The sequence below is a fragment of the Mastigoproctus giganteus genome, chromosome 12 (assembly GCF_048544385.1).
Source record: "Mastigoproctus giganteus isolate SK-2022 chromosome 12, ASM4854438v1, whole genome shotgun sequence".
In the NCBI taxonomy this organism is placed as follows: Eukaryota; Metazoa; Arthropoda; class Arachnida; order Uropygi; family Thelyphonidae; genus Mastigoproctus; species Mastigoproctus giganteus.
The window spans coordinates 71,644,737-71,672,268 of NC_143586.1; the positions used below are offsets into that span (position 1 = coordinate 71,644,737).

Genomic DNA, 27,532 nt, shown 5'->3' on the forward strand with positions numbered 1-27,532 from the left:
AGGTGTAGGTATCTATCTATAGGTATCTATCCTCAATTGGATAGATACCTATGTGTGGAGGGAGTTAAACAGGTAGTTTATTTTATTATTTTTAATTAATTATCTTTAATTTTGGCTGGTGCAGAATTAACCATTCTTGCATCATATGATTAATACTAAATTACAGTGCTTTTTTTGTAAAAAAATAGGTGCCGGTACTCATTCTTTGCTATCAGGAAAAATTGAAAATTAAAAGGACATGAAAAGTACAGTACAGTACTATGAAAAATTATTTCCTAATATTGCTACTTTAGTAGTAATGTTTTTTGAATAAGAACAACAAATTAAGTATATTAACACAGTTTATTAAGCATAAATTTATTATTCAAGTACATATTACTAGGGGGCTTCACCCTCTGCTCACTGCGCTCACTTCTTTAGATAAAAAAATAATTAAATAAAATACTTAACAGAAGCTTTCAACACAGCGTGTGTCTCTTCCTTAGCTATGAATACATAAATACGTTACATATAGAAATCACGAATGGTACCGCGTGGTCATGTTGGATAAACAAAGCACGTGCATGAGGTTTATCTAGCATGTACACGTTTAAGCAGAAGCTTGTTTTACCACAGTAAAACAAGCTTCCATTACGTACAGTTGGTCGTCGACTTACGACCGACTTCCGTTCTGACTGACAGGTCGTAAGTCGATCTGGTCGTATGTCGGCCATATATTTATTAACAGTATTTTTTAACCTTTCTAATCTTTTTATCATCTTTATGATTTATTTTTATAATCTTTTATTTTTCATTTTAAATACAGTAATGTTTTTATCTTTTACTTAGCGATACTGAATATACCTTCGTTTCTACGCCTAGGCTATCTCTCTCTCTATGAGGTTAAATTCAAACGTTCTCTACATTTTAACTGGTTTATTATTCATACTGTTTATAAAAAAACAAAACTACAATCTATAATTATATTGTACATAATGTACTGTAAACACAAAAATACAATCTAAAATTAATGTAAAAATTAATACAAATGAAATTTACAAAATCAATTTTCAATCTTTGCTTGTGCTGGGTTGTGCATCGTCAGGGCCATGTTCTTGGGTTGAGGTAGGAGATGTTTATTTATAGAGACATTATGCAAAGAAAATCTTTTTTTAAAAACGCTTAAACCACCCAGTACTAGCCTGAAAATCTTCTGTGTAATCGTCTCCGGCGCGTGATTTTAAACTGAAACAAACTTCTAGCCTTTGCTTGCACTGTGTGAAGGCTCATGGGTGTATTTTTTTGTATTAAATCTTCCATCCACATAAACAACAATTTCTCCATTTCATGGATGGGTTCCTGTCGTTGTTTGGTTAAAATTGTAGACTTAATAAGTGCAGAACCTTTCACAGCTTCCCGAATTCTTTCTTTGTCCTTAAGTATCGTCAATACCGTGGAATGTGATAACTTTAAGTCACATGCTATCGTATTCACTTTCTTTCCGCCTTCATACTGCTGGATAATTTTCATTTTACACTCTAAATCAATAGCTTTCCTTGACTTTTTAGCTGGCGTATATGTAGATGAAGTCATTTTCCTTTTACTAAACATTTTATGCGTATTTCAGTAGAATTTTAATTAATACACCACACGCAACAGATCCTTGAAAGCGACTGGGTGTATGTGCCTGGTGCTGTCTTCAGACCTCCCGTCATCGATGTGCCTCCTCACCTGGGTTGTGGGTGTCACCAGTAGTGATTTCCTGATTTATTATTAATTAATTAATTTTTTTTTTTTCTTTGTGGTCGTAAGTGCGGCCGGTCGTAAGTCGCATAGGTCGTAAGTCGACGACCAAGTGTATTTTAGTATTTGTTGCGTAACCGGCATCTCTTTTCCCAATGGCTGAATAAATATCACTAGGAGGAAAAATGTATAGAAAGATAAAAAAATAAGTAATAAGTAAAAAATAATAAGCAAAAATTAGTAACAAAAATTTCATAATAAAGTTTTTATAGAATATTCTAAATTTTTATTGAGTTGTCATCCACCACACTATGCTGATTTCTTTTCTTGTTTGTGTCTGTTGCTGAATGACATTTCCGAAGTAGCCACAAATCAACATATTTTGCTGTATTAGAGTGTGTCAGCAGTGGGCCTGCAATTTTAAGAAACAGTAGTAAAGAAACTGTTTTGTCATCAACGAAGCTCTGGTTAGGCTGGCGATCAGATTCATTTGTGAAAATCCTCTTTCACATTCACTCGATGAAATTGGTATCGTACTCAGAGCGTCCATCAAATGCTTCAATTCTTCTGAAACCATCTTTTCAATTAGGTATTCCCGAAATCCACGAATTGTATTTCTTTCATTTAACTGTAACCTCAATGACAATTTTCTAACTTCATTTTCACCAAATGCCAATAATTCGTGTTTAGAAGGTTTAATACTTTCATTGTCCTCGTTTTCCTTCTCTCGTCATCAGTATTGTTATTAGTTCTTAAATTTGAATTTTTTTTTTTTTTTTAATTGTCCAAAATGTCATTGTCATTTGGATATTCAGCTACTGTGACCATGTAAACAGAGAAAGGGAAAATTTATGGAAAAATGTGGATAACGCACTTCTGCGAAACAACAGATGATTATTTGTTGGGGTAAAAGAAAATTACTTTCCCCTAATTCTCAGAGGGGGCGCTTACAGTTGATTCACAGCGGTGTCCAATCTGCAGCCCACGCACAAAGTGAATTAAAACAGCATTTTAAATTTTGATAATTATCAAAAAAATTTTCTCATTAAATGTTTTGTTTAGTAAATGTAGTAGTGTATTGTACTTAATAAAATTTTCGAATATTTTCAATTTCAGGTGTATCATTATTTTTATATATTCACTTTAATATTCACCTTATATTCATCTTAAGCAGTGATCCTTTCAGGTTGTAAAAATAGTAGGTAAACATGCAAAAAAATTTACGGAATATTACAAATTTTGAAGTGTACTGCATACAAATTTCACAAGCCACTGTTAATTTGTTTGTTTGTTTGTTTTTTGTTTGTTATTTAGGAGCATTAGCAACTAAGGCCATATTGCTCCGGGATATGCGGTGGTCATTCCCTGACCTTTCCGCATCCTCCGTATTTGGTGGTGACGGGCTCGAACCCCGGTCTAATCAAGAAGCGTGTGCTACGCACTGCTGCTCCTTCCCACCTGGCTACGGAGGCGCCCCACTGTTAATGAAGGTGCCAGTACGCCATACCGTTGTGTACCATCCCAAAAAAACTACTGCTAAATTCTAAATACATCTCTCTCTCTTGTCGATGATTAGTATAAATCAATGTTTAACCTGAAACAGAGATATTTATCTGATTAGAAATTTATGACAAAATCATGAGAAAATTTCAAATGAGAGAGTTATATTCTATATCAGTAATACTGTCATTTTGTAAATTTTATTAAAAATGTAGTCATTAAAATTTCCAACGTATTCTTACAATTAAGCCAAATTGTTTTCTCGCTTGCTTACAAATGAATTATTATAATATTTGTTACTTCTTGTGTAATAAAAAGTCACTCCTAAAGCAAGAATAAATTTATGTTTAGGAACAGAGGTAAAGCCAAGTTTATAATCAAATACCATAGCACTAAAATTTGTGAAACTTGTAAAATGAGACAACTGTATGTTAAGGAGGATTGTGCTTTATTAAGCACTTGTCCAATAATTGTACATATTTATTAAGTAACAAGTGGTCTTCTATTGAACTAATAGCGTGATAGATTTTAATATCTGAATAACTTAAAATTTTGATTTCTTGTTGCTTTCCACTTCAAATATTCCAGTTCATCATAAGAACAACATTACTAATAAAAGAGGATAACTCTGAACTCCCAGCAAAATTCCATAACATGCAATCAATTTGGGAGAGCATCATGCTGTTCCAGATTGATTGCACATCAGGATTACTCACATAATACACTTATACCCTCAACCACTCTATGCAGCAAAAATCCAAAAATCTAGCAGGCCAACCTCCTGATTTTAGATTTTTTATTGTGACTGGACTTATTTAATATAAGGACCAGCTACAACAAAGGAACAGTATACCTTGATATGGCAAGAATAGCCAAGATGCACAAGATTCCAAGGGCCCACCACAGGGCTGTAAGAAACTGCATAGCTGATGGCTACCAAAGTCTGTTTTAACTTATGTTAAAACAGACTTGGTAGCTATTGTGGGGAACGGTATTGTAGACCCTCTAAGTCCCAGGGCAAAGCATTTATTGGTTGTGAACTCAGTGCATATAAAGCAATATTGTCTAAAGTGAGATTTGTATTTTAGACTTTTTGCTTGTCTCTGCCAAAAAGTTTGCGGAGACTTCCACCTCCACGTGGACTGGGGTGGGCGACCTGGATTGTCCAGGTCAGCAAAGAGAAGTAGACAAGTGACTGAGAGGACAGAAGTGAATAGGTGATCCTAGTAACTGATGTGGACTTACCTTTGGCTGGACTTGTGATTTTGTGAGTTTTAAAATTTTATAGGTTTGAACTTTTATATTATTTTTAGTGTTTCACTAAAGGTCCTGAAAAGGAGCGTCGGAGAGCATTTGTTGATCTCAGGCCTGTTACCATGGCAGATGAAAGGGTTGAAGAGTCCTCATTCAGGTGGGATGGATCACTGACAGAGGTGGAAATGGAAGAAGTACATGAGGAATAAATCCAGTTAAAGGAAGCAGTTGTGCATGTTGAAGAATCTAGTCAAGGTCAGAGTAGTAAAGAAGGAGGTAAAGATGAGAGTCAATGTCAAGTTAGTAAAGGACAAGGTGGTAAAGAAAATCAAGGGGGAAAAGATGAAAAAAGAACTAGGGCAAAAAAGAGACCAAGGAAAGGTGAACCTGAAGTTGAGATTATACAGGAAATGGACATAGAAGATAGTGAGAGAACTGGAATGGAAAAGATGTGTGGGAAGAGTTCATGGAGATAAGAAAGACTCGGATCAATCTCCACAAATTCTTATTTTGTGATGCAAACAGAGTGACCCGTGCAGCCATGAATAGTAATTGGCCATGTGGGCACACTTGAAGACAAGGCCATTAAGTTATATGTAGAAAATACAGTTTTGACGTCTAGAATTAGAGATTGTCAGTCTTTGGCTCAAGATCAGGGAGCAACAATTTGCCTCCTATGCCTCTATTTTAAAAATGGATATAGGTACTGAAAAAAAAGCAGGAAAAGGATACTAGTGTGACCATAGTTAAAGCAGATAAGGATGAGATAAAGACAAGCAAAGAGGTTGAGAAAAAATTACAGGAAGAAATAAGGCCAAGTATGAATAAAGTAAAAGTTAAGAAGATGAGACGAGAACAAATGTAGCCTGTGCGGATGTACATTTTTGCCACTCCTGGAACAGAGAAGTTTTTTCTGATTTATTTTCTGTTTTATTAGCTTCAATTGGCAAATTAACTTATTTTCTAGAGTAGCTTTATATTCCTATTTACGATACTTAGTTTAAAGTAACTTAGATAGAGATTTTGTAGGTATTACTTAGTATCGGAAAGGGTATCAAATCCACGTGTTTACCGTTCGTAAATTGCCGCCATTGTTACGCGATAATAGATAGCATAAGCTTAATATAGTATAGTATAGTACAGTACATAATATTGTCAATTAATCAGATAATTAATCTTGTTGAACTTCATTGTCAATTAAATTGTACTTTTAACTATACATATAACGACTTGGGTTACGTAACATAAATAATTAGTAAAAAATAAATAATTAATACTTAACTTGATACGGAAGTTATATAAAGGGATTTCGTAGATAACACTTGATACTGAAACAAAAATATATATCGTTATAACTGTGTTGGGATATAAGTTTAGGGTTTTAATTTTGTACTGAAATTGAAATTTTATTGAAATTAAATCGAAATCATGACTCAGACCAGAGCAGCAAAGCAAAAGGCTCAAGCTAATGGGAGTGCTGTGGCTCAGGGGAGAACTGAGGGGGGCAGTTGCCCTCTGAATCACAGCCTATTAAAATGCACTACTTGCTTGATGTTTGTGGAGCAGTCGGGTACGGGACATGATACTGCCATGGGGGATGTCTGTGTGTGCGCGATGCAAGGAGTGTAAGGAAATCAGGCGACAACTCAGCGTTGTTATGGGCCTATATGAGAGCTTGAAGGATAGGGTGGATGCCCTCGGATTAAAAGTGAGGGGCCCATCAAGCTCTCAGCTGCCCACACCAATGCCAGAGCTTGCACTTGGTCATCAAGCAACACGCCGGCAGACCCAAGGCAGAATGCGCTGGTGCCAAAGGAAAACGGGAAACATGCTTTGTAAAAAGGATAGGTGGAACAGGACCAGGGTATGTCTGCCAGGGGAAAAGGCTGATGATGTTGTAGAGCGGATATCATCTTTTAAGGGCACAAAAGGTGATATAGTTGTACATGTTGGCACTAATGATATTAAGAGTAGGAGACCAGCGGAACTACTTAACAAGTACAGGTCACTGTTGAAAAAAAGCCGTGAATTAGGGTTGAATTTGAAAGTGTCTGCAATTCTGCCCAGACACGATAGGAGGGAGTATATGATGAGGGCCCTGTCGATCAATTCGGCCCTGGAAAGATTCTGCAAGGCTCAAGGGGTAGAATTTTTTTCAGCCTAGTCTGTACTTGTTAACAGGAGAGACTGCTTCAACAGAGATGGGATACACTTAAATAGAAAGGGTGCAAGAATGTTTGCTGATGCTATCGAGGCAGTGTTAGGTGGGTCGGAAAACTGCTAGATTGGGGGGGGGATACAAGGACTAAAAGATTAACAGTAGTCACTGGCAGAGGTGAAAGTAATTCTTGCACTGCTTCTATTGGAATGAGCTGCAGCCTGGAAAATAAGATGCAGGATATTTCAGAGACTGCTGGGAATCATTGGGGTACAAGTAAACACATGGGTTGTTAGGGTAGCTAAGAAAAAGAACAGTTGCATGTATACTTGCATATACACCAATGCTAGGAGTTTAGTAAATAAATTTGATGAATTTGAGGTATTGCTCAAAACATCAAAGGCAGATATTGTGGGGATTTCAGAGACATGGTGTCATACAGATATAAGGAATGCAGAACTGGAATTTGGGGAGTACAATGTCTACAGAAGGGATAGACAGGATAGGAAGGGAGGAGGGGTTATGCTATTAGTTAAGAAATACATAAAATCCAAGGAAGTGAAGCCAGTCGACACTGCTGAACGGAGCAGTGTCGAGTCAGTTTGTTGAGACATAAGCATTGGGAGATCAAAATTGAGAGTAGGAGTGTGCTATACCTAATGACTCTGATGAGAATAATAAGAAATTGTACAGGGAAACAGAGTGGGTCAGTAAATCAGAGAGTCTTATAATGTGGGATTTTAATTTCCCAGATATTGACTGGAATTTGGGGGATGGTCACTCACACACTAGCAAGGCTTTTGTGGATTTATTGGATGATTGTTTTCTACATCAGCATGTTCGGGAGGCAACTAGAGGGAGTAATACTCTTGATTTGATTATCAGTAGTAATTCTTCATGCATTAAGAATCTGCAGGTAAATGAACCACTAGGTGGCAGTGATCACAGTGTGCTGAAGTGGGATTTACTCAAAGAGGTAACTACCATTAGGGGTAAAGGGAAAGGGTTATCGCTTTCGTAAAGGCGACTAAAATGGACTGAGATAGTATGTAAATTCTATACAGTGGGACCAACTGATGATGTTACCAACAGCAAATTCAAAATGGGAAGCATTCAAAGAACTTATCTTGGAATGCTACTAGGCTTTACATACCAACTAAGAAATATTGTTCAAGGTTTAGTCCTAAATGGATGTCAGATGAACTAATGAGACATATGGCAGAGAATAAAAATGCATGGGATACATACAAATTAACACGTGACACAGAAGCCTATGATAGATATAAGTTGATCTGTAACCAAGTTACAAAGGAGGTTAGGCAGGCGAAGGCAGATTACGAGAAATCTTTGGCAAGGGATGCAAAGAAAAACAGCAAAGAGTTCTTTACTTATGTAAACTCTAGAAGGAAGAGGATGAATCAGATTGGTCCACTTGATATCGATGGGTCAACTGTTGATGATATTGCTCAGGTAGCTAACAAACTAAATGAATATTTTGCATCGACATTCACAAATGAGAAGTTATTCAGAGAGGGAAATGCCAGAGGTGGATTCTCTAGCTTACTCTGGAAGTAAGCTAGAGAATCTTGTAAAAACTGAGAGTAAAGTTGAGGAGAAATTGTTGAAGATAAATACAAGAAAGGCACCTGGGGCGGATGGGATCTATCCAGTTATATTAAAGGAGGCAGCAAAGGAAGTAAGCAAACCCTTAGCCATAATTATGAGAGCTTCCTTGGACTCAGGGGAAGTACCCATGGACTGGAGATTTGCAAATGTGACCCCAAATCACAAAGGAGGATCAAAGGGCAACACAAGTAATTATAGACCTGTTAGTTTAACTTCTGTTCCCGGAAAATTAATGGAGGCACTGGTTAAAGAAGCACTGCCGGATCATCTAGACAAGACTTCAGTTATAGCTCAGACACAGCATGGTTTTGTTAAGGGGAAGTCTTGCCTGACCAATCTGATTGGATACTATGATGCAGTCACAAAAGAACTGGATGCAGGGAATAACTTTGATATTATATACTTGGATCTTAGAAAGGCTTTTGATACTGTTGCACATGGAAGACTGCTGCACAAATTGGAGCAGTGTGGCATTGGAGGCAAATTGCTGTTATGGATAAAGGGGTGGTTGAGGGGGAGAACACAGAGAGTGGTAATCAATGGACACTGCTCATCGTGGACTAATGTTATTAGTGGAGTCCCTCAGGGTTCAGTATTGGGTCCATTATTGTTTTCTGTATTTATAAATGATATTGATGATGGTATATCAAGCTTAATGTCCAAGTTTGCAGACGATACGAAGGTTGGCAGGGTTGTCAAGGACACCACTGACACTATGCTACTGCAACAGGATCTGGAAAGGTTGAGCAGATGGGCTGAGAGGTGGCAAATGAAGTTTAACATTGACAAATGTAAAGTACTACATAGGGGAAACAGCAACCCCAGAGCAATGTATCAACTCTGTGGTACTACACTGACATTGGTAGAGAATGAAAGGGACCTGGGGGTGGTTGTGCAGGCAGATATGAAGTTTTCTGAGCAGTGCAGACGGGCTGCAAGAGTAGCTCATGGTGTATTGTCGATGATATATAGGAATTTTTCTAGCAGGGATAAGGAGGTGATCATTCCCTTGTATAAGGCAATGGTCAGGCCACACCTAGAGTACTGTATACAGGTCTGGAGGCCTCATTTCAAGAAGGATGTAGAAATGCTGGAACGAAGGGCAACAATATTAGTGAATGGAACAAAGGGGTGCTCTTACGAAGAAAGGTACATTTTGCAAATTACAGTGTCTGGAGACTAGGCACCAGCGAGGTGATCTGATAGAGGTGTAAAAAGCCTTGAATGGTTTGAGCATGCTCAATGCTGATGGGATTCTTCCTCTTGCTCAGAATAATCACCTGAGTGGGCATAAATTCAAATTGAGGAAAGACAGATGTAGGATAGACGTGAGGAAATTTGCCTTTAGCCAGCGGGTGGTTGGTTGGTGGAACAGACATCCATCCCTTGTCGTGGAGGTTGATAGCCTGAATAAGTTTAAGACTCAGCTGGACAGGTATTTCGAATGAACAGGGGGGTGAAGTGGAAGTGGTTATTTTTTATTTATTTATTTATTTTATTTTATTTATTTTATTTTTTTTTGGCTGATGCTGCATTAGCTTGCTTTCTTGCATCAAATGCCTCTACTAATGCTACTGCTAAAAGATAAGGAAAATAAGAAACCGAGAGGGTTTTGCTAGAACTTTATTTTATCTGATATGAAGGAATTACAGGAGAATGGGAAATTGAAGAAGGTTAGTCTGAGGATTGAAACTCCAAAGAAGCCTGGCCCAGAACTTATAGTATATGAGTTTCAAAAGGAAATTGAGAAAGATGAATTATTAAAAGAAATGTGGGAACAAAATTTTCAGGAATATGTTTTACACTATAAGATGTTAAAGCAAGTGTGATAATACAGTGTTTCAAGAGTAAGTGCAAGAAATATGAATAACTGGATTTTTGAAGTAACTAAAAGAGTGAGAGATCTGTTAATACAAAGAGGTAGAATATACTGTCAATGGTCCTCCTATAGGGTGAAGGACTTTGTCCTCGTACCAAAATGTTTTAAATGTCTAGCATATGGACATGTCGCTCATCCATGTAAAGGGAAAACTACATGTGGTCACTGTGGAGGTGAGGGGAACCTCTGTAAAGACTGTTGAAAAAGAAACAAAAATCCGATATGCGTAAATTGTAAAAGAAAGGGAATAGATTATAACCATTCAATTAGAAGTAAAGAGTGTTTAGAGTATAACATGTTCTATAATCAATATAAAAACAGAACCAATTATGGATAGAAGGAATAACGAAATAAAAAAGCTTAAAGTAGTGCAGTTGAATGGACAATGTCTTATAATGTTGCAATACAGGCTAGTAAAAAATTAGATGAAATTGGAGGTGACCTGCTCCTTCTGCAGTAGCCATATGTAGTGAAAGGAGAGGAGAAAGGATATTGACTGACTGATAAGATTGTCAAAAGTGGTGACGCCTGTCAGGCTGCTATTGTTGTACGAAATAGAGATCTTGTGGTGACACAGGTTAGTAAGTTATACTCCCATGGAGTACATGTAGAAATTAACGGTTAAATTGGGAGTATATATTTTATAAGTCTTTACTGTCGATTTAAAGATGAGATAATTCCATATATAAATTATTTAGAGAAAGTGAGTGAAGATCTAGTAGGGAAAAGAATAGTGATTGGGATAGATACAAATTCGGGCTCTACTTCCTGGGGAAGCTCTGAGACTGATAGGCAAGGAGAGATGCTAGAAGAGTTGTTTATGACTAAGCGATGGAATGTTGTAAATAGGCTGGACCAGCCCTCTACTTTTTCAACTATACAAGGAGAGTCGAATATAGATGTAGCTGTTGTTACAGAGTCAATATGGAGAAATGTGAGTGATTGGAATGTTAAGGAGGGCTGGACTACCAGCGATCATTGATGCATTTATTTTGAAATAAAGGACCAGGATAGTGGAGGACGAACTGAACTGAGGGATAGATTATCAGTAAAGACTGTAAATTGGAATAGATTTGATGAGGAAGTGGAAAGATTATTGACATTGAATCATCAAAGGTTAGACAGCAGCCCAGCAGAGGAAGAGTCTAGTTCATATATGATATTTTGATGAAGGCTTCTGCCAGCTCTATGAAGAAGTATCAGAACTTCAAGCATTCTGTACCTTGGTAGAATTCGCGTCTGACAGAGATGAGGAGGAGGGTTACACGTTCTAGGAGGATGTTTCAAAGATTAAGAAGAAATGGTATTGAAGAGGAAATAAATGAAGGTTAAATTATGATGTGAATATATGGTTATGATACAAAAAGAGAAAAAATTATCTTGGCAGCAGCAATATGTGAATGAAAACATGAAGGAAAATGTATGGGGTATGCCATACAAAATGTTGTTTGATAAAACTAAAGTTGACAGATTGTACCATACTATAGAGAACAGTGGAATTAGAAGTTATGATTGGATATCCTCCATAGACTGCATGCTCTCCTCCTTGTTTCTCAAGGACCACGAAGGGACTGAGAATGAAGACAAAAGATGATTAGACGACTGAATTCTGAATATAAAGGAGAGGGAAATGAGTCAAACTTTACAATGAAAGAGTTAAAGGTAGCTCTAGAAAAACCAAGAATAAGAAGGCATCAGGTAATGATGGTATCTTACCTGAAGTTGTGAAGAAATTTGGTTTGAAACATGGGCAGGAACTACTGTATATATATAATAAATGTCTGAAGGATAAAATATTTCCAAGTTTTTGAAAAGAATTATATGTAAAGATTGTACTCAAGAATCCTGAAAAGGATGTAAAGATCCCTCTTCATATAGGTCCATTGCTCTGATACCAGTATTGGGAAAGGTGTTAGAAAGGTTAATTATGATGAGAATTAATAAAGTTTATGAAGAGAAAAAGATGTGCAGCTCCAGGCAATATGGGTTTAGGAGTGGTAGATCTACTGAAGGTGCTGTGCATGATGTTGTGTAAAAAGTTCAGGGGACTCTAGAGAACTATGTCTTGGACATCTTTATTGACTTTAAGGGGGCATTTGATCAATTATAGTAGCATTTCTTTGCTCGCTTAAGAGAGATTAGATGTACCATTCAGATGTATGGGATCTTGAACAGTTATTTTAGGGAGAGAGATATGTGAGTATAATAACAAAGTTCACTAAAATTAAGAAAAGAGTGATGAGAGGTGCTCTCCGGGATCCATCACTGGACCATATGGTTGGAATATAGTAATAGATGAATTATTGGAAAAACCATGAACAGGCTACGACCTGATTGCCTATGCTGGCAACTTAATGTTGTTGGTGTATGGGCGGTCGAGGAAGCAGCTTGAAGAAAGATCTAGAATGACTTTGTCAATGGTGGAGACCTGGGTTAAGAAACGTAAAATGGAAATCTCACATAGCAAGACCCATATGGTAATGTTAAGAGGTAAGCTGAGCGAAAGTAGTCACCTGACAGTGAAGCTGTTTAATAGCCCCATATCAAATGCCCCTTGGTCAGATACTTGAGGGTTACTGTAGATGAAAGGTCGACATTCTTGCCTCACATACGGTTTATAAAGGATAAAATGCAATGGGTTTATATGAAGTTGAAGAAAGTAGTGTGAGTCGATTGGGGGATCAGGGGAAGACCCTTGATCTTCTATATAAATGTGTTTGTATATCGATAATGGTATATGCTTGCAGGGCATAGGGTTATAGAGTGAATAATAGCCATGTTTGAAGGAGTCTACTTTCTGTGCAGAGATTTGCCCTGCTTGGAGTGACACAGGCATGTAGAACCATCTCAAACAATGCCTTGCAAGTTGCTGCAGGCAAAGAACCTATAGATTTAGTAATTTGTCAAGAAATCTTTAGAGTATACCACTAAGAAAAACTTATGTATTGAAATTATGGGTATGAAGTCTTAATAGGTTAGATTTAAAGGAGGAGAAAAAGAGGTTACAAGTTGAATTATGTGGCAACAAAGGTGGGATGGTTCTGAGTTGGGCCGTGTCACTCATGAGTTTATTCCTGGAGTCGACACAGTTAATAAGATGAAGTTACATCATTGGCCTAGTCTTGGCATGTTTGTGACCATGCTGGTGATGGGACATGGGCTTAGAAAAAGATTGGTAGAGCTTGAAGTAGAGTCTAATGAATTACATAGATGTGGGTGCACTGAAGATATGGAGTACATTATGAAATATTGTCTAAGGTACGATGATATAAGAGAATTTGTAGGAAGGCTTGGCACAGACTTGTATAGCTGCCATGAGCTTTTTCAAAGTAAAGAAAAATATATTGCCTTCCTGAACTTCACGAGTGCCATTCACTTGAGAAGGAAGGGAGGGTAATTGTAAATATGTATATATGTAAATAGTGAGTTTATATTTTAGTAGTTTATGAGTATTTAAACTTTACAGTTTTATGTTGTGAGTTTTATGATATACAAAAATACTGTGAGTTTTATAGAGTTAAAAGTTTTTTTTTAAGAAACAAATTGTCTCAATGAGTTGTAAATGCATTGATTTCATGTTGATTTCAAGATTCAAATGCTTTAAGTTAAAAGAGAGATAAAGTTTAGATAATAGAGATCCGCCTCCATGGGTGGTAACATGCCCTCCTACATCTGACTTTTCAGATGGGAGAGTGTGGCTAAGGACCGAAAAGTAATATTTTCCACTACAAGAGCAATAAAGTGTGGATGAGCTTCGGCTCTTGCAGCACAATACTAGTGTGCTTGTAGATAATGAAAATATGTAGACCCTCTATAGGTCTTATCTAACCAATTTTAATTCAAAAAAAAGTTCTGTGGTATCCTTATTTATTAAGGTTAAAAAATTTATATATTTACATTTGTAGCATGTACTGACAATATTTCAGACCTCATTTACATATACCAGTCTGTCACTATTATACATTCTCCAGAGGCAGTTAAATATCATATATGCAGCAGCACTCAACAATAAACATGAAGCAATGTTTAATGAAAACAACATTATCTAAATATGAATGATGACTAATTACTGATAATAATCCCTTATTTAGCATCCTGTCTATTTTGTTCTAGCTTTTATATAATCATAAATTTAGTTCATTAACTCACCATTTAAAGAAAAAAGGCAAAAGAAGAACACGCACAAGACCAGCTGATGTAGCTGCAATCCACCCATGTTGTGGTTTAACTTTGGGGAAAGTTGATCCTATTAAAAAGAGTTAAGATGGTTCAATATTTATCAAATTTCTAAAGTTCAGATAAATATTACTTTCAGAAATGAATAGATAAAGCTAAACCTGCTTAAACAGTTCATGTTTAAGGTGCTTTCTCTTCATAGTACCTTATACTTTCAAGCCATACATAAATTTCTCTGTATGAAAGAGTGCACACATGCATACATCGGTTATCAAAGTATCAAGATGCTAACAAATAAACACATTGAATTCAAACTGTTGATTTTGCAAATGCCACAGAGAGCAGGTGAACGTAGCAGATGTATGGATGAAACTGCAGAAGGTAGAGGTATTTACATTTATATTGTGACACCAAGTGTAAATGAGCAAACCTGAATATGGATATGGAGTGTGAAGTCATGGGATAGTATAACTCCCTATACTAAGCAGTGTTATTTTTTGTATAATGTGCACACTACAGTTATTTATGAAATGATCTTTTGGAAAAATAAATAAATACCTTGGTATTTATTTATTTTTCCAAATAAGGATTATTAGCCCAGCTAATAATCCTTATTATTAGCTGGGCTAATAATAAGGATTACTCAAAATGGTATGAGCATGCAGGATAATTAGCAATAATAGTTACAAAATTAGTTTTACTACACCACTCAAGGGTAAAAACTGAAAAAATGCTCCGTTAACATTAAACATTATAACTAGATTATCTTTACATTATATTGTGTATGGTCAGATTAAATGACAGTCAATGACCATTTGTCAGTTCAGATTTTCTATATGATATACACTACATGATCAAAAGTATAAAGACATACATAAATATTTTCAAAAAATAAAGGTTTTAATTCAAAAGCCTTTTAATAATATATACTAAGGCACCTTTGGTATATATGACAGCCTCACCCACCTGGGTGCTTTCTACTAACTACTGGTATGCGCCAGCCAGAATTCACTCCCATTCCTAATATAAAGCTTACCAGAGCCAGTCTGAAAGAAGGCCATTTTGGCCACAGCCTAATCAAGCACTCCAATTTGTCCTGCCGGTGTTTGATGTAGTCAAAGTCCAGGCATTGAGCCAGCCAGTTCAACTTTTCAATGTCATTGTTCACAAATCAGTCCTGTATGATGTGAAGCATTGTAATTCAGATACTGACAGGGACTATTTCCACAGTGCTGCCTAGTGTAGTGTACAACTATCCAAAATGTACAAGGCCTTACAATTTATAGCATCAGGCACTATCACCAATGGACCAAGTCCTAATAACACTGCAATACTGTCCAAGCAAACACCACACACAAACACACCATGTAAACAAAACAATGTATAGTAAGATTTGTCACTCTATACAGTCCATGAATGCTGTGAATGATGCTACTCTAAATGCCATTTTACATTAGTGACCATGATACTAGGCATATGTTCAGCTGCTTTACCACTGAACTGGCTATGCAGTACCCAACAATTGGTTGATGTATGATGGCTGTCCTGTGACCCCTTGGATCTGCTCCATAATGTTTTCTGCGGATGGAATGTATGAGATATTAGCTGTGTAGTGTATGGTAAAGGATGCAAAGACTTCTTTACTTATATAAACTCTAAAAGGAAGGGGATGAATCGGATTGGTCCACTTGATATCAATGGTTTCACTGTAGATAATCATTCTCAGATAGCTGCCAAACTAAATAAGTATTCTGCACCTACATTCACACATGAGTTATTCAAGGAGGAGAAGGCCAGATGTTTATCAACTCTAACAGGGAGTTAAATGATTTTGTAATAACTGAAAGCAAAGTGGAGGAGAAATTGTTGAAGTTAAACATAAGAAAGGCACCTGAGGTTGATGGGATCTATCCAGTTATATTACAGAAGGCAGCAAAGGAAGTAAGCAAAACCCTTAGCCATAATTATGAGAGCATCCTTGGCCACAAGGGAAGTCCCCACAGGCTGAAGATGTGCAAATGTATCTCCAATTCACAAAAGGAGGATCAAAGAGTGACACAAATTACAGACCTGTAGTTTTACTTCTGTTCCAGGGAAAATAATGGAACCACTGGTTAAAGAAGCATTGCAGGATCATCTAGACAAGACTGCAGTAATAATTCAAACACAGCATGGGCTTTTTAAGTGGAGGTCTTCTCTGACCAATTTGATTGGATACTATGATGTCGTCACAAAGAAACTGGATTCAAAAAATAATTTTTATACCATATACATGGATTTCAGGAAAGCTTTTGATGCTGTTGCACATGAAAGACTAACTGTACAAATTGGAGGAGTATGGCATTAAGGGTAAGTTGCTACAATGGATAAAAGGATGGTTGTGTGGGAGAAGACAGAGATTGGTAATCAATGGACACTGCTCTTTGTGGACTAATGTTATTAGTGATGTCCCCCAGGGTTTTGTGTTGGGCCTATTGTTCTTTTGTATATCTATCAATGATACTGATGAAGGTATATCAAGCTTAATGTCAAAGTTTGCAGATGATACAAAGGTTGGCAGGGTTGTTAATAACAGTAATGACAGTATGCTGCTGCAACAGGATCTGGAAAAGTTGGGCAGATGGGTTGAGAAGTGGCATGAAGTTTAACTTTGACAAATGCAAAGTACTGCATATGGGTAGAAGTAACCCTAGAGAAATGTATTACACACAGGGTAGTGGAGAATGAAAGAGACCTGAGGGTAATTGTGCAGTCAGGTATGAAGTTTTCTGAGCAGTGCAGACAGTCTGTCAGATTAAGTCATGGGGTATTGTCAATGATATACCCATATGTCAATGAGGTGATTATCCCCTTGTATAAGGCAATGGTCAGGTCACACCTTGAGTACTGCATACTGGTCTGGAAGCCTCATTTTAGGAAGGATGTAGAGTTGCTAGAAAGAGCAGAGAAGGGCAACAAGACTGATGAAGGGAACAAAGGGGGTGCTCTTACAAAGAAAGGCTTAAGCTCTGCAAATTGTAGCATGTGAAGACTGGACTCACGTGAGGTGATCTGATTGAGGTGTATAAGGCCTTGAATGGATTGAGCAGGCTCAATGCTGATGGTATTCTTCCTCTTGCTCAGATTGCAAACCTGTTCCTCAATTTCAGTTGAACAACAGTTGTCAAATAGATGTGAGAAACAACAGTTGTCAAATAGATGTGAGAAAATTTGCCTTTAACCAGCAGGTAGTTGATTGCCAGAACAAATTTTCACCTGTCGTTGTGGAAGTAGATAGCTTAAATAAATTCAAGGAAGAAGTGGACGAACGTTTGGAGCGAATGGATAGGTGAAATGGGAAGTTGCTTTTTTTTTTGGTTTTTTTTGGCTGATGCTGTATAAGCTTGCTTCCTTGCATCATATGCCTCTACTAATGCTAAAGTAAAAGTACGACTTTTATTTTCCTTAATGTTGTTGATACAAAATAAATCTAGAGTCAACTGTCTAAGGTAAAAGAGTTCATGAACTGGCACATTTGGCAGTGATAAATTATGCATGAATTCAAAAGCAAGTGACAATACATGATTTTCCTTCTTTCCATCTTCTGAGGTTTCATGACTTAAGGCAGAGTAAAATTTTTTTGCTTCTTTTTTTGATGAACTGTCAATTCAACTACACTGGTTCATTTGCTTGAATAATTTAATTGAGGTGATCTAATTTTTAATTTTATTTCTTCACAAGTGCAGCAAGTATCAATCTGCAGCCTACCATATTACAATAAAAATTTTCTTTGAAAAATGTATAATAATAGCTAAATTTTTATTTCGGATATTTTCTTTTAAATAATTTAAACATTGTTGTAATATCTAAATCAGCACTAAGATAGTGAATTTTTTTCCCTGAATAGTGCAAATGTTTCAAAGGAAAAGATTGGATGTGTTCTCTTACTTTAATTTTTGTATCTAAAGGAAGACTGTAGCTAATGTATCTTCCCCCTTCAATCTTCTGGCATTTTTTCTTGTACTTTAAAATTTCCAATTCTTTGTTTGTTATTTGGTTTTTAGGAGCATTAGCAACTAAGGCCATATTCCCCAGGGATATGCGGTGGTCATTCCCTGACCTTTCCGTATCCTCTGTATTTGGTGGTGGCGGGCTCAAACCCCGGTCTAATCAAGAAGCGTGTGCTACGCACTGCTGCTCCTTCCCACCTGGCTATGGAGGCGCCTACAGACAGACAGAAACTGGTGCCTTTATACATACTTTCTTGCCTTTTGAATCCATTCAGTAGATGACATTTGACATTGTGACCAGAGGTGGACTGCCAACCGGGCTAGCGGGGTGGGTAAAGTGCCTGCCTGGCAACCCAAAGGTTGCGGGTTCAAATCCCACCTCGGGCTTGGATCAGAATAGTGCAAGAACCTTGGGAGGTGCATTATGGCCGCAGAAGCCGATGCGCCAACAACTAACAACAAAAAAAAAAAAAAAAGAGGTGGACTGGCCATAAGACTTACCAGGGAAACTCTGGTGAGCCAGAGGCCGCTGTGATTTTGACCATGAACAATATGGCCACATAAACGCTGAGGCCACTACAATTATCAACAATTCTTGGCTACCTTTGTTTTATTGGTACAACATCAATAAGTCATTGAATGTATAAATCTTGCTCATTCTTGGTTTTAATATCATAAAATTTGGAAAAAATGTCTCTCAAATTTTCTTCTCCAAGCAATAAAACATTCTATTTTGCATCTACAATGAAAAAAACAAAAGGACACATAGTTTTTTCAATAATCACCAGAAAATAATTACTTAAAATGGCTTACTTATCTGCATGATCGAGCAAATTTCTTTACCTCAACAAGAATTCCATTGAAATTAACATGTGCTTCTCCTTTTGATTTTAGCCCACTTAATTTTATTTCCTTTTTATTCATCAAAATGGCACCTTTTTCTCTTTGCAATATCTATTGCATTAACACTATTAGAATCACTTTCAATTATACTAAATTTAAGTAATTATAAACAGAAATAAACAGTTTATATACAAGATGATGACTAGAAAACGATGAAAAACAATTTAATTTAATGTTTAAATAAAGCAACAAGTTGTAGAGAATAAGATGGATGCCATGCATATGCTATCTTGAATACCTACAAGACTAGTTGTTAAAAGGGTATCATTCACTGACTCATGCCCTTTTAACAAAAACCAAGAATTTTAATGCTTGATTTTTCAAAGAAAATAGCTTTGACTGATGCTCTTTTAACACCAATTGATAGAGCTATTTCATACCTAATGAAAACTAAATAAAATAAAAAAATGGCCTGAAAAATGATTGATGTCCCTTTAACAAATAGTGATTCATTTCTCTACAAATGAATCAAAATGAATAAGGTTAAATAACAAGACTTTTAGGAGGACAGCTTGTGTGTCCATGGGCATAGATACATACACCCACAAGTAATATATAACACAGAGCTGGCTCTGCATTAGCAACAGCTACCTAATACCTCATGGGGTCACTTTTGCCAGTAATAGAGCCATACACACCTTTGCATGGACTCCACAAGGTGTTGCAATTTTTTACTCATACTTCTGAACAATCTATATACAATAAGCAAGAAAATAATTACCTCACTCAAATGAAGAAAATGGAACCTATCAAACTGAAAAAGAAACATTAGGTACATGGAAAAAATATAAACTGAGTAACAGTGTGTGTGTGTGTGTGTGTGTGTGTGTGTGTGTGTGTGTGTGTGTGTGTGTGTGTGTGTGCGTGCGCGCTAAAACTAACTGAAAGAGATCAGAAGATAAAACAAATAAGGATGAATTCGATACAATATATTTTCTTATAAACATACCTCTCACAAGGTCTACGTCTATTAGTTCAGTTTTGATCCTTGCAGACTTCTTAGGGATGGCATTTACACCCTATAATGTGTGAAAAAAAACATGTTTATCTGTAGTGGGCATTCTGAATCCAGTTCAACACAGTAATTCAAAGTTAAATATTAAAATTACTATTAAAATTGTCAGTGTAAATTTTTAGCTTCCAGTACAATCTTCAATTTCAATCTGCATCACTGATACTTTTTTAATTAGTGAAATATGGCATAAGGAAAAAATTCATAGTAAATCCATTTGGTATACAAAATTGTGCACTGCACTTGCTCATGTATTTTTTTCCACAGGGTTTTAGAAGTGGGGTATTAAGGAATTTGGATAAAAAGACTGTTGTCAATAAAGATATTATTTGTTTTTATTCAAGTACAATGTCAAAATAAAAAAAGAGAATTGTAAAGTTCACTTTACACTATTTTCTGACTTTTATCCCAAAAATACTGAGTATTATATGCAATGTAATAGTACACCTACTCATGTAACTTTTTTTGGCATGCCTTCTAGAAGGTTAAGCTTAAATCAGCATATTAAATATATGTAAAATTTGAATTTGACAGCAGTAAGAATTTTTCTTATTGTACTTTAACCCCAGCTGGAATGTAAGCTAATATCCTGTTTGCTTAATAACTAATTAAATTCCTTACCGCAACAGAAAAAAATATAATAAATTTTAAAAAAATAATTTCTTTCTAATATTTTATTATTATTTCCTGTCAATGTTTTCTACCTAGCAAAGTATTTCTTAATTCTTTCATAAGACAGCTCCCAGAGTATGCATTCCTGGTAATCAGTTCCTGGAACTTGTGTGTGGACCAGTGGTGGTGAATTTTTCAAAATAAGTGGACTACAGGTAGTGAGTCTCAACAGTGGGTTTATGGCATGAGTTTATGGTATTTTGAAGTTTTGTAAAAATTAATACTGTGCACATAGAAATTTTTAGATGTCAGCATGATCTATGTTTACTTGATTAATCAACGTTAGAGTGAAGTTACTGCCAAAAATCAAATCAAAATTTAAAAAAAAAAAAAAAAAAAAAAAAAAGATTGTGGCAAGAAATCATGAAAAAATAACTAACTAAATAACTTTTTTCAATGCAGTAATATCCACTACATCTATTTATACATCACATGATTCATTTTTATCAGCTCACTGATCAGCATTCCAAGTAATTTATTCCGTTTTTGCTTTTGTACACTCAAATTCCACTAATTGGACAACTTCCACTAATGGGCACAAGTTTTTCTTACAATTTTCAAAGCTTTTTTCTTACTGCCATCCATTTGAAGATTTCTAGACAATTCACATCTAAATGGACACAATATATGAAAGTGCCTCTTAACATATATGTAAGTACTCCACAGAACTTATACATTGAAAATATAAATATACATAAGTACTTGCAAATGGGTTAATTTTATTACCTTCTGCATATCTTTTGTTTTCATTCCTTCATTTCCTGCTTCACACCATCCCCACTGGGAGTTTCCTTTATACTTTTGTCCTCTATAACAGTATTAGCCACATGGTGCAAGGAAGTTCGAGGCTTTTGCAGCACCAGCAAAATAAAAAATATATAAAATAACACTGCTTCATTCCTGAAAGGTTCAGCTCAAAGGTGAATTTTTGAATTTCCTCAAGCTGCCAGCCTCAACTACCCACAAAAGTAGTAGTCCAATAATTAGCAATTCTCAAGTTAAAAGAAAATTTCCCACAATCTAGTCTACAGCATATCTTGTCCTCCGTAATAAAAAATTTATTTCCCCAAGACAAGTATCATTTATAACTGAAAATTTTGGCTTCATTCATTTTACTATCACCTCTCCCCAAAGGCCTTAATCAATCTCCTAAAGTATATAGTTAATAAGCTGTATAGCTCAAACATTCAGTCTTTCCCCATAAGGATGCCCTTTTGCTCATCTCACAAGACACTTAATGTCTATTTTTAGGTGCAGTCTCCATACTTAGACACAGTATTCAAATATTCGCTGGCCACATTTCTTGAAAACACTTTACAGACTAAACAGTAGCAAAGATACAGAAGTTGACGATCCAATGAAAGAACTGACAGCATTGCAGCATACAAAGCTAGTCAATGAGGATCCAGTCACATGTGTAATATACTTCAATAAGCTAGCTGACGTTATAATGCATATACTGCAATTGAAAAGGTACAATCCTTTTGGGAAATTCAAAGTAATCGATTTCTTCAAATGTATAGAGTTCCAGCATCGTAGCAATCTGCATGCTCACATTTTGCTCACAAAATGATCCTAAAGAATTGGTTTCAGAAGATATGCCGAAGACTGTAGAAATAATAGATGAATTGTGAAGCGTTGATGCTTCAGATCTTCTGACGTCTTACTCAAATCAAGTGTACAAGCATACATTTACTTGTTTCAAGAAGAATGATGATCGATGCAGATTCAATATTCCATATTGGCCTATGGATCAAACTCGAGTTTTAATACTGATGAACACACATCGACATGATACACCCAAGCAGTTTCTAGAAGAGCACAAGTTGGATATGAAAACTTACTTGGATGTTATTCGATCAGGATTGACAAGACCTACCATTCTAATGAAAAGAAATATAACACAACTTTGAATATTCCATATTGGCCTATGGATCAAACTCGAGTTTTGATCAATCCTTGGATAACTGGTATATTACATTTGAACATGGATTTACAGTTCATACTTGAGGAACATTCATGCGCATCATACGTTGTAGATATGTTAACAAAACCAACCGAGGCATAAGTCATTTGCATCGAGAGTTGATCAAACTGCAAGAAGAGTATCCAGATCAAGACCACACCAACTTGTTAAAATGTGTTAGCATTAAAATGTTGAACAGCATTGAAATGAGCTCACAAGATGCAGCTTGGTATTTTCTTCGCCAGCCAATGTCTGAGGCTAGTAGAGAAGTTGTGTACATTCCAACTACTTGGCCTCATCAGAGTCAGAAAAGTAAGAAGAGCAAGAGGCGAATGGCTGAAGAAAATCTCGATGATGACTCTACCAATATATGGAATGAAAATATTATACAGAAATATGAGAAAAGACCAAAAGATGGAGAGCTCGGTCGGCTTTGCTTGGCTGATTTTTGCAGCGAAATACAATGTTGTGAAGGGACAATGTAAACCTAGAAAACAGATGCAAGTTATAAGGTATTGCCACTATAAAATGTCTGAATTGGCAGAGTATAAACGTGAGATGGTTTTACTTATCTGGCCTTTCGAAAATGAAATGGTTGATATCTTAAATTCAAAAAAGTTTCTTCAGATATATGATGAAAATGAAGAGTACTTTATGAATTGCTGCAAAAGGTATGAGTCAGACATCGATATTGACAAAACATTAGAGTATTGTAGAAAACTTTGCATCGAAATGGATGATAAAGAGGGTGCTCAAGCAAAATGCAAGGAATGTGTTCTAAGTCGAATTGCAGAGGATGCTAGTAACACACTTCAAGAGGACAATGATAATATTGAAATGATTTCAGCAAACTCGCTATCCACTGTGGTACGTCGGCAAGATAATGTCATGACCAGCGACAATTACTGCAAGTTGGTTCGAATGACAAAAAAGAACAACGTGAGTTGATTCTTGAAGTTATACATTGAATAACAAATGAGTTAACACAACACCGCTTCAAATATTCTTTACTGGTTCAGCAGGCTGTGGCAAGATGTTTACCTTGAAAATTATGATGGAAACTTATAATTGCTTAAGTCAGGCACACAACTCACTTAACAATGCATTTGTCACCTGCGCATTGATGGGGAAGGCGGCTGTAGCGATCAACAGTACTACAGTTCATTCGGCGTTCATAGTTGGTATGATGTGAATACACGGTGGTCTTGCTCGAGAAACTCTGCACCCCTATCGTAACGCATTTCAAAACGTTCAAGCAGTATTCATCGATGAAGTTAGCATGATCAGAACTTGTTGTTTTTTTGGTTTTTAGGAGCATTAGCAACTAAGGCCATATTGCTCCGGGAATACGCGGTGGTCATTCCCTTGACCTTTCCGCATCCTCCGTATTTGGTGGTGACGGGCTCGAACCCCGGTCTAATCAAGAAGTGTGTGCTACGCACTGCTGTTCCTTCCCACCTGGCTACGGAGGCGCCGCATGATCAGAACTGGCATTTTGCATATGATCAATGGCAGAGATCAATTTGCATATGATCAATGCAAGAGATCACCGGAGAATTCGATTGAGAGTTTGCGGTTTAGATATCATATTTTGTGGAGATTTGCGTCAGTTGCCGCCAGCGAATGCAAGGCAAATATTCAAGTCTCATAAGAATTCCATCTGTTGTGCAATTTTGTGGCAGTCTCTCAGTTTCTTTACACTTGTTCAAGCGATGAGACAGAGTGATGTTGTGTTATCTAGCATATTAACTAAAATTGGAAATGGCTAAAAAAAACGTTAGATGTTGAAGAGAAGAAGTTAATCGAAAGTCGATTTAGAACACGAGAATTCGTCATAGAATAAGTACCAAATGCTGTTGTTCGATATAACTCTCAAGCGGTGGACGTAAACACCACCATCGATTGTACAGCCGATGATCACTTCACCAGTTACAAGAGTCTTGAACAATTGACTAGTATGTGAACAAAACTCCATCTAACGAGTGTAGCAGAGACCGGAGGTTTGCCATACATATTGCATCTATCGACTGAAAAACCTTACATGATCACTACAAACATCAATGTTGAAGATGGTTTGATCAATGGAGCAATCGGAACTTTACAGCATGTTGAGATGGAAGAAACAGAAATCAAAAGATTGTGGTTACATTTCAAAAGAAAGAATGTTGGAACTAAGAGTCATCTCAAATCTCGCCCGCACATATTGTCGCATTGTGGCGTATTAATATCTGGCTGGACTCTGATTACGAGACAGTCTGCCACAGTATCTTTCAAAAGCAAAATGCTTAAATGCAAAAGAATCCAATTTCCATTGGCTGAAGTGTGTGCCATGGAGGTTCATAAATCTCAGGGTGGAACTTTCAAAGAAATCATATTCGATTACAATAAGAGTCTCGAACAGCAACTGGTATACGATGCATTGCAGAGAGAGAGTTAGAAGCATTGATGGCCTGTACATCAGAAATCAGAAAGATGACTTTACATTCTACCATGCTCACGGTTGTAATGCACCTAAGATGCAAGATCTTCGAACTGAATTGAAACGTTTGAATAACCAACATTTGGAAACACTCTCTACAACCGCATTACAATTTTGGGATCAAGTTGTTTCATCAAGTTTCAGAATGGTATTGTTGAATATATGGAGCTTGAAACTTCATAGTGAAGACATTAAGGCCGATCCAATTCTCATGGAATCGAATATCTTGACATTAAATGAAACATGGCTTGAAAACAATGAAAATGTTGATGTTCAAGGATACAAACGTATCACACAATTCAAAAGACCTTCTGTGTGATCTGGTGGTGTTGCGATATACAATAAAGTTGAATCGACAATATGTACGCCACATATTCTCATTACTGTGGATGCAGACTCGCTACAGCAAATGACTGGTACAGATAATTGTGGTGACATTTGTGTGGCTGAAGTTGAAATAAATCTACAGAAGACTTTGCTTGTAACATTCTACATCTCACCTAATTCAACATTGGAGCAGATTAAAGTTTTCTTAATATCCAATCTAGTGATTTATATGCCAAAGTTTGGAGACATACCTAAAGTTGTAAGGAAATTCAAAATCTATTAGGCACAATATGGCCTTAGAAGCCCTTGTGCAATTAAACAACAAACCAACAACAACAAAATCTACTACCCGTGGTCAATCATGTACTGACTTGGTCTTCAATGGCAATGTTAATAGTTTCAATTTGCTTGAACTATGCATCCTACTTTAGTTACCACAAACCTTTATTTTTGATTGTAAATGAAAATACCAGATAAAATAAAATTGATTTTATTAAGCTTAAATTGTATTTTTTCATTTCACATAACGTTATTCATGGATCCACCTTCAGCTCCATGTAGCCAACATCAATTTTTTTTATATTAATGTCAGCTGATGAAGGGACCCATTGTCCCGATATAGTAGAGGTATGATTGTAAATAGTTTAGTTTTTTGTATATATTTGTATAGTGTTGTTATTATTTGTATAATAATAACATTATACTAATATAGCACACTGATCGAAATCTAATCAGGAAATGACCTATGTAATTATTTACCTGCGCATTTGTAGTGACAATTGCCCTACCCTCTTCTCCCATTGGCTCGAATAAATATCACTAGGAGGAAAACTTTTTTAATGTATAGAGAGATATATATATAAATATATAAAATACATGCACACACACAAATGTAAACATACCCTTAATATTCTCTGTTCCACTGTCTTTTCCCATAGCTGCTTATCATAGGTTCCAATCTGAAATGTATAAAAAAGAAATCTGGATAAACAGAATTTGCTTTTGTCATTGTTTATATCTTATTGGATTTATGAGGTTATCCAAAATGAAGCACTAGTTTTAATTCTATATATTTAAATATAACATACATCAATGTGTTCCGCGTTAGTTTTAGCAAGATAATGGAAGGAAGCCACATGCATTTGCTACACCAGTCAAACTTATTACTGGTAGAAATTTGGTGACATTGTACTCCACTCCTCCTTTAGATCATTCGTGAACTCCACTAATTAAGAGGAGCACCTTGACTTGACCAAATAGGAGCTTAGAGCTCTGCACTGGCCACAGTAACAATCCAATGTTATTCTCTTCAAATCACATACTCACAATTCTTGATTTCTGACATGATGCACTGTTGTGTTGGAAGGATAAGGGCTGCTTCCATAAAAGTGCCACAGTGCAGACCACAATAAATTGTGAAAAACATCAATGTAGTATGCAGCACTCTTTCCACATACTGTGACCAGAGGACCTTGTCCATACCACAAGAAATATCTCCAAACCATGACACATTCTCCTCCCACATACTGTTTCAACTGTGAAGTTGGGACAATACTTGGGTAGTAAATAAACACATCCATTAGACTGGAATCATACAGCATGACTCATCACTCCAGAAGACCAATTTCCATTGATCCACAGTCCAGTTAATTTTATTGTGCATTCTATGATACATCATTATGGTGCATTTATTTGTCATCAATGGCTTTTGGGATGCAGCTCTTATGTGAAAGTTTATGGCATGCAGCTCTCTACACATCATGGAAACACAAGTTTGCCTCAGGTGACTTGCAGCTCCAAACACAGATTATCTAGGATCTGACTGAGAGATGAAATAACCAGCTGTTTTAAGGTATGTCAGGTCCTCTC

General features: G+C 36.4%; 1 protein-coding gene across 1 annotated transcript in view; it reads right to left on the minus strand.

Moving 5' to 3' along the window:
- The window catches only part of phtf (putative homeodomain transcription factor), a 210,028-nt gene extending 182,840 nt beyond the window's left edge, over window positions 1-27,188 (minus strand). Inside the window, exons 1-4 of the mRNA XM_090385805.1 lie at window positions 27,121-27,188; window positions 26,566-26,644; window positions 20,157-20,226; window positions 14,289-14,385 (exon numbers count right to left, since the gene is read on the minus strand). Coding sequence (XP_090241931.1) covers window positions 14,289-14,385; window positions 20,157-20,226; window positions 26,566-26,644; window positions 27,121-27,188 — 314 coding nt within the window. The remainder of the gene's footprint in view (window positions 1-14,288; window positions 14,386-20,156; window positions 20,227-26,565; window positions 26,645-27,120) is intronic.
- Window positions 27,189-27,532: the final 344 nt, after the last annotated feature.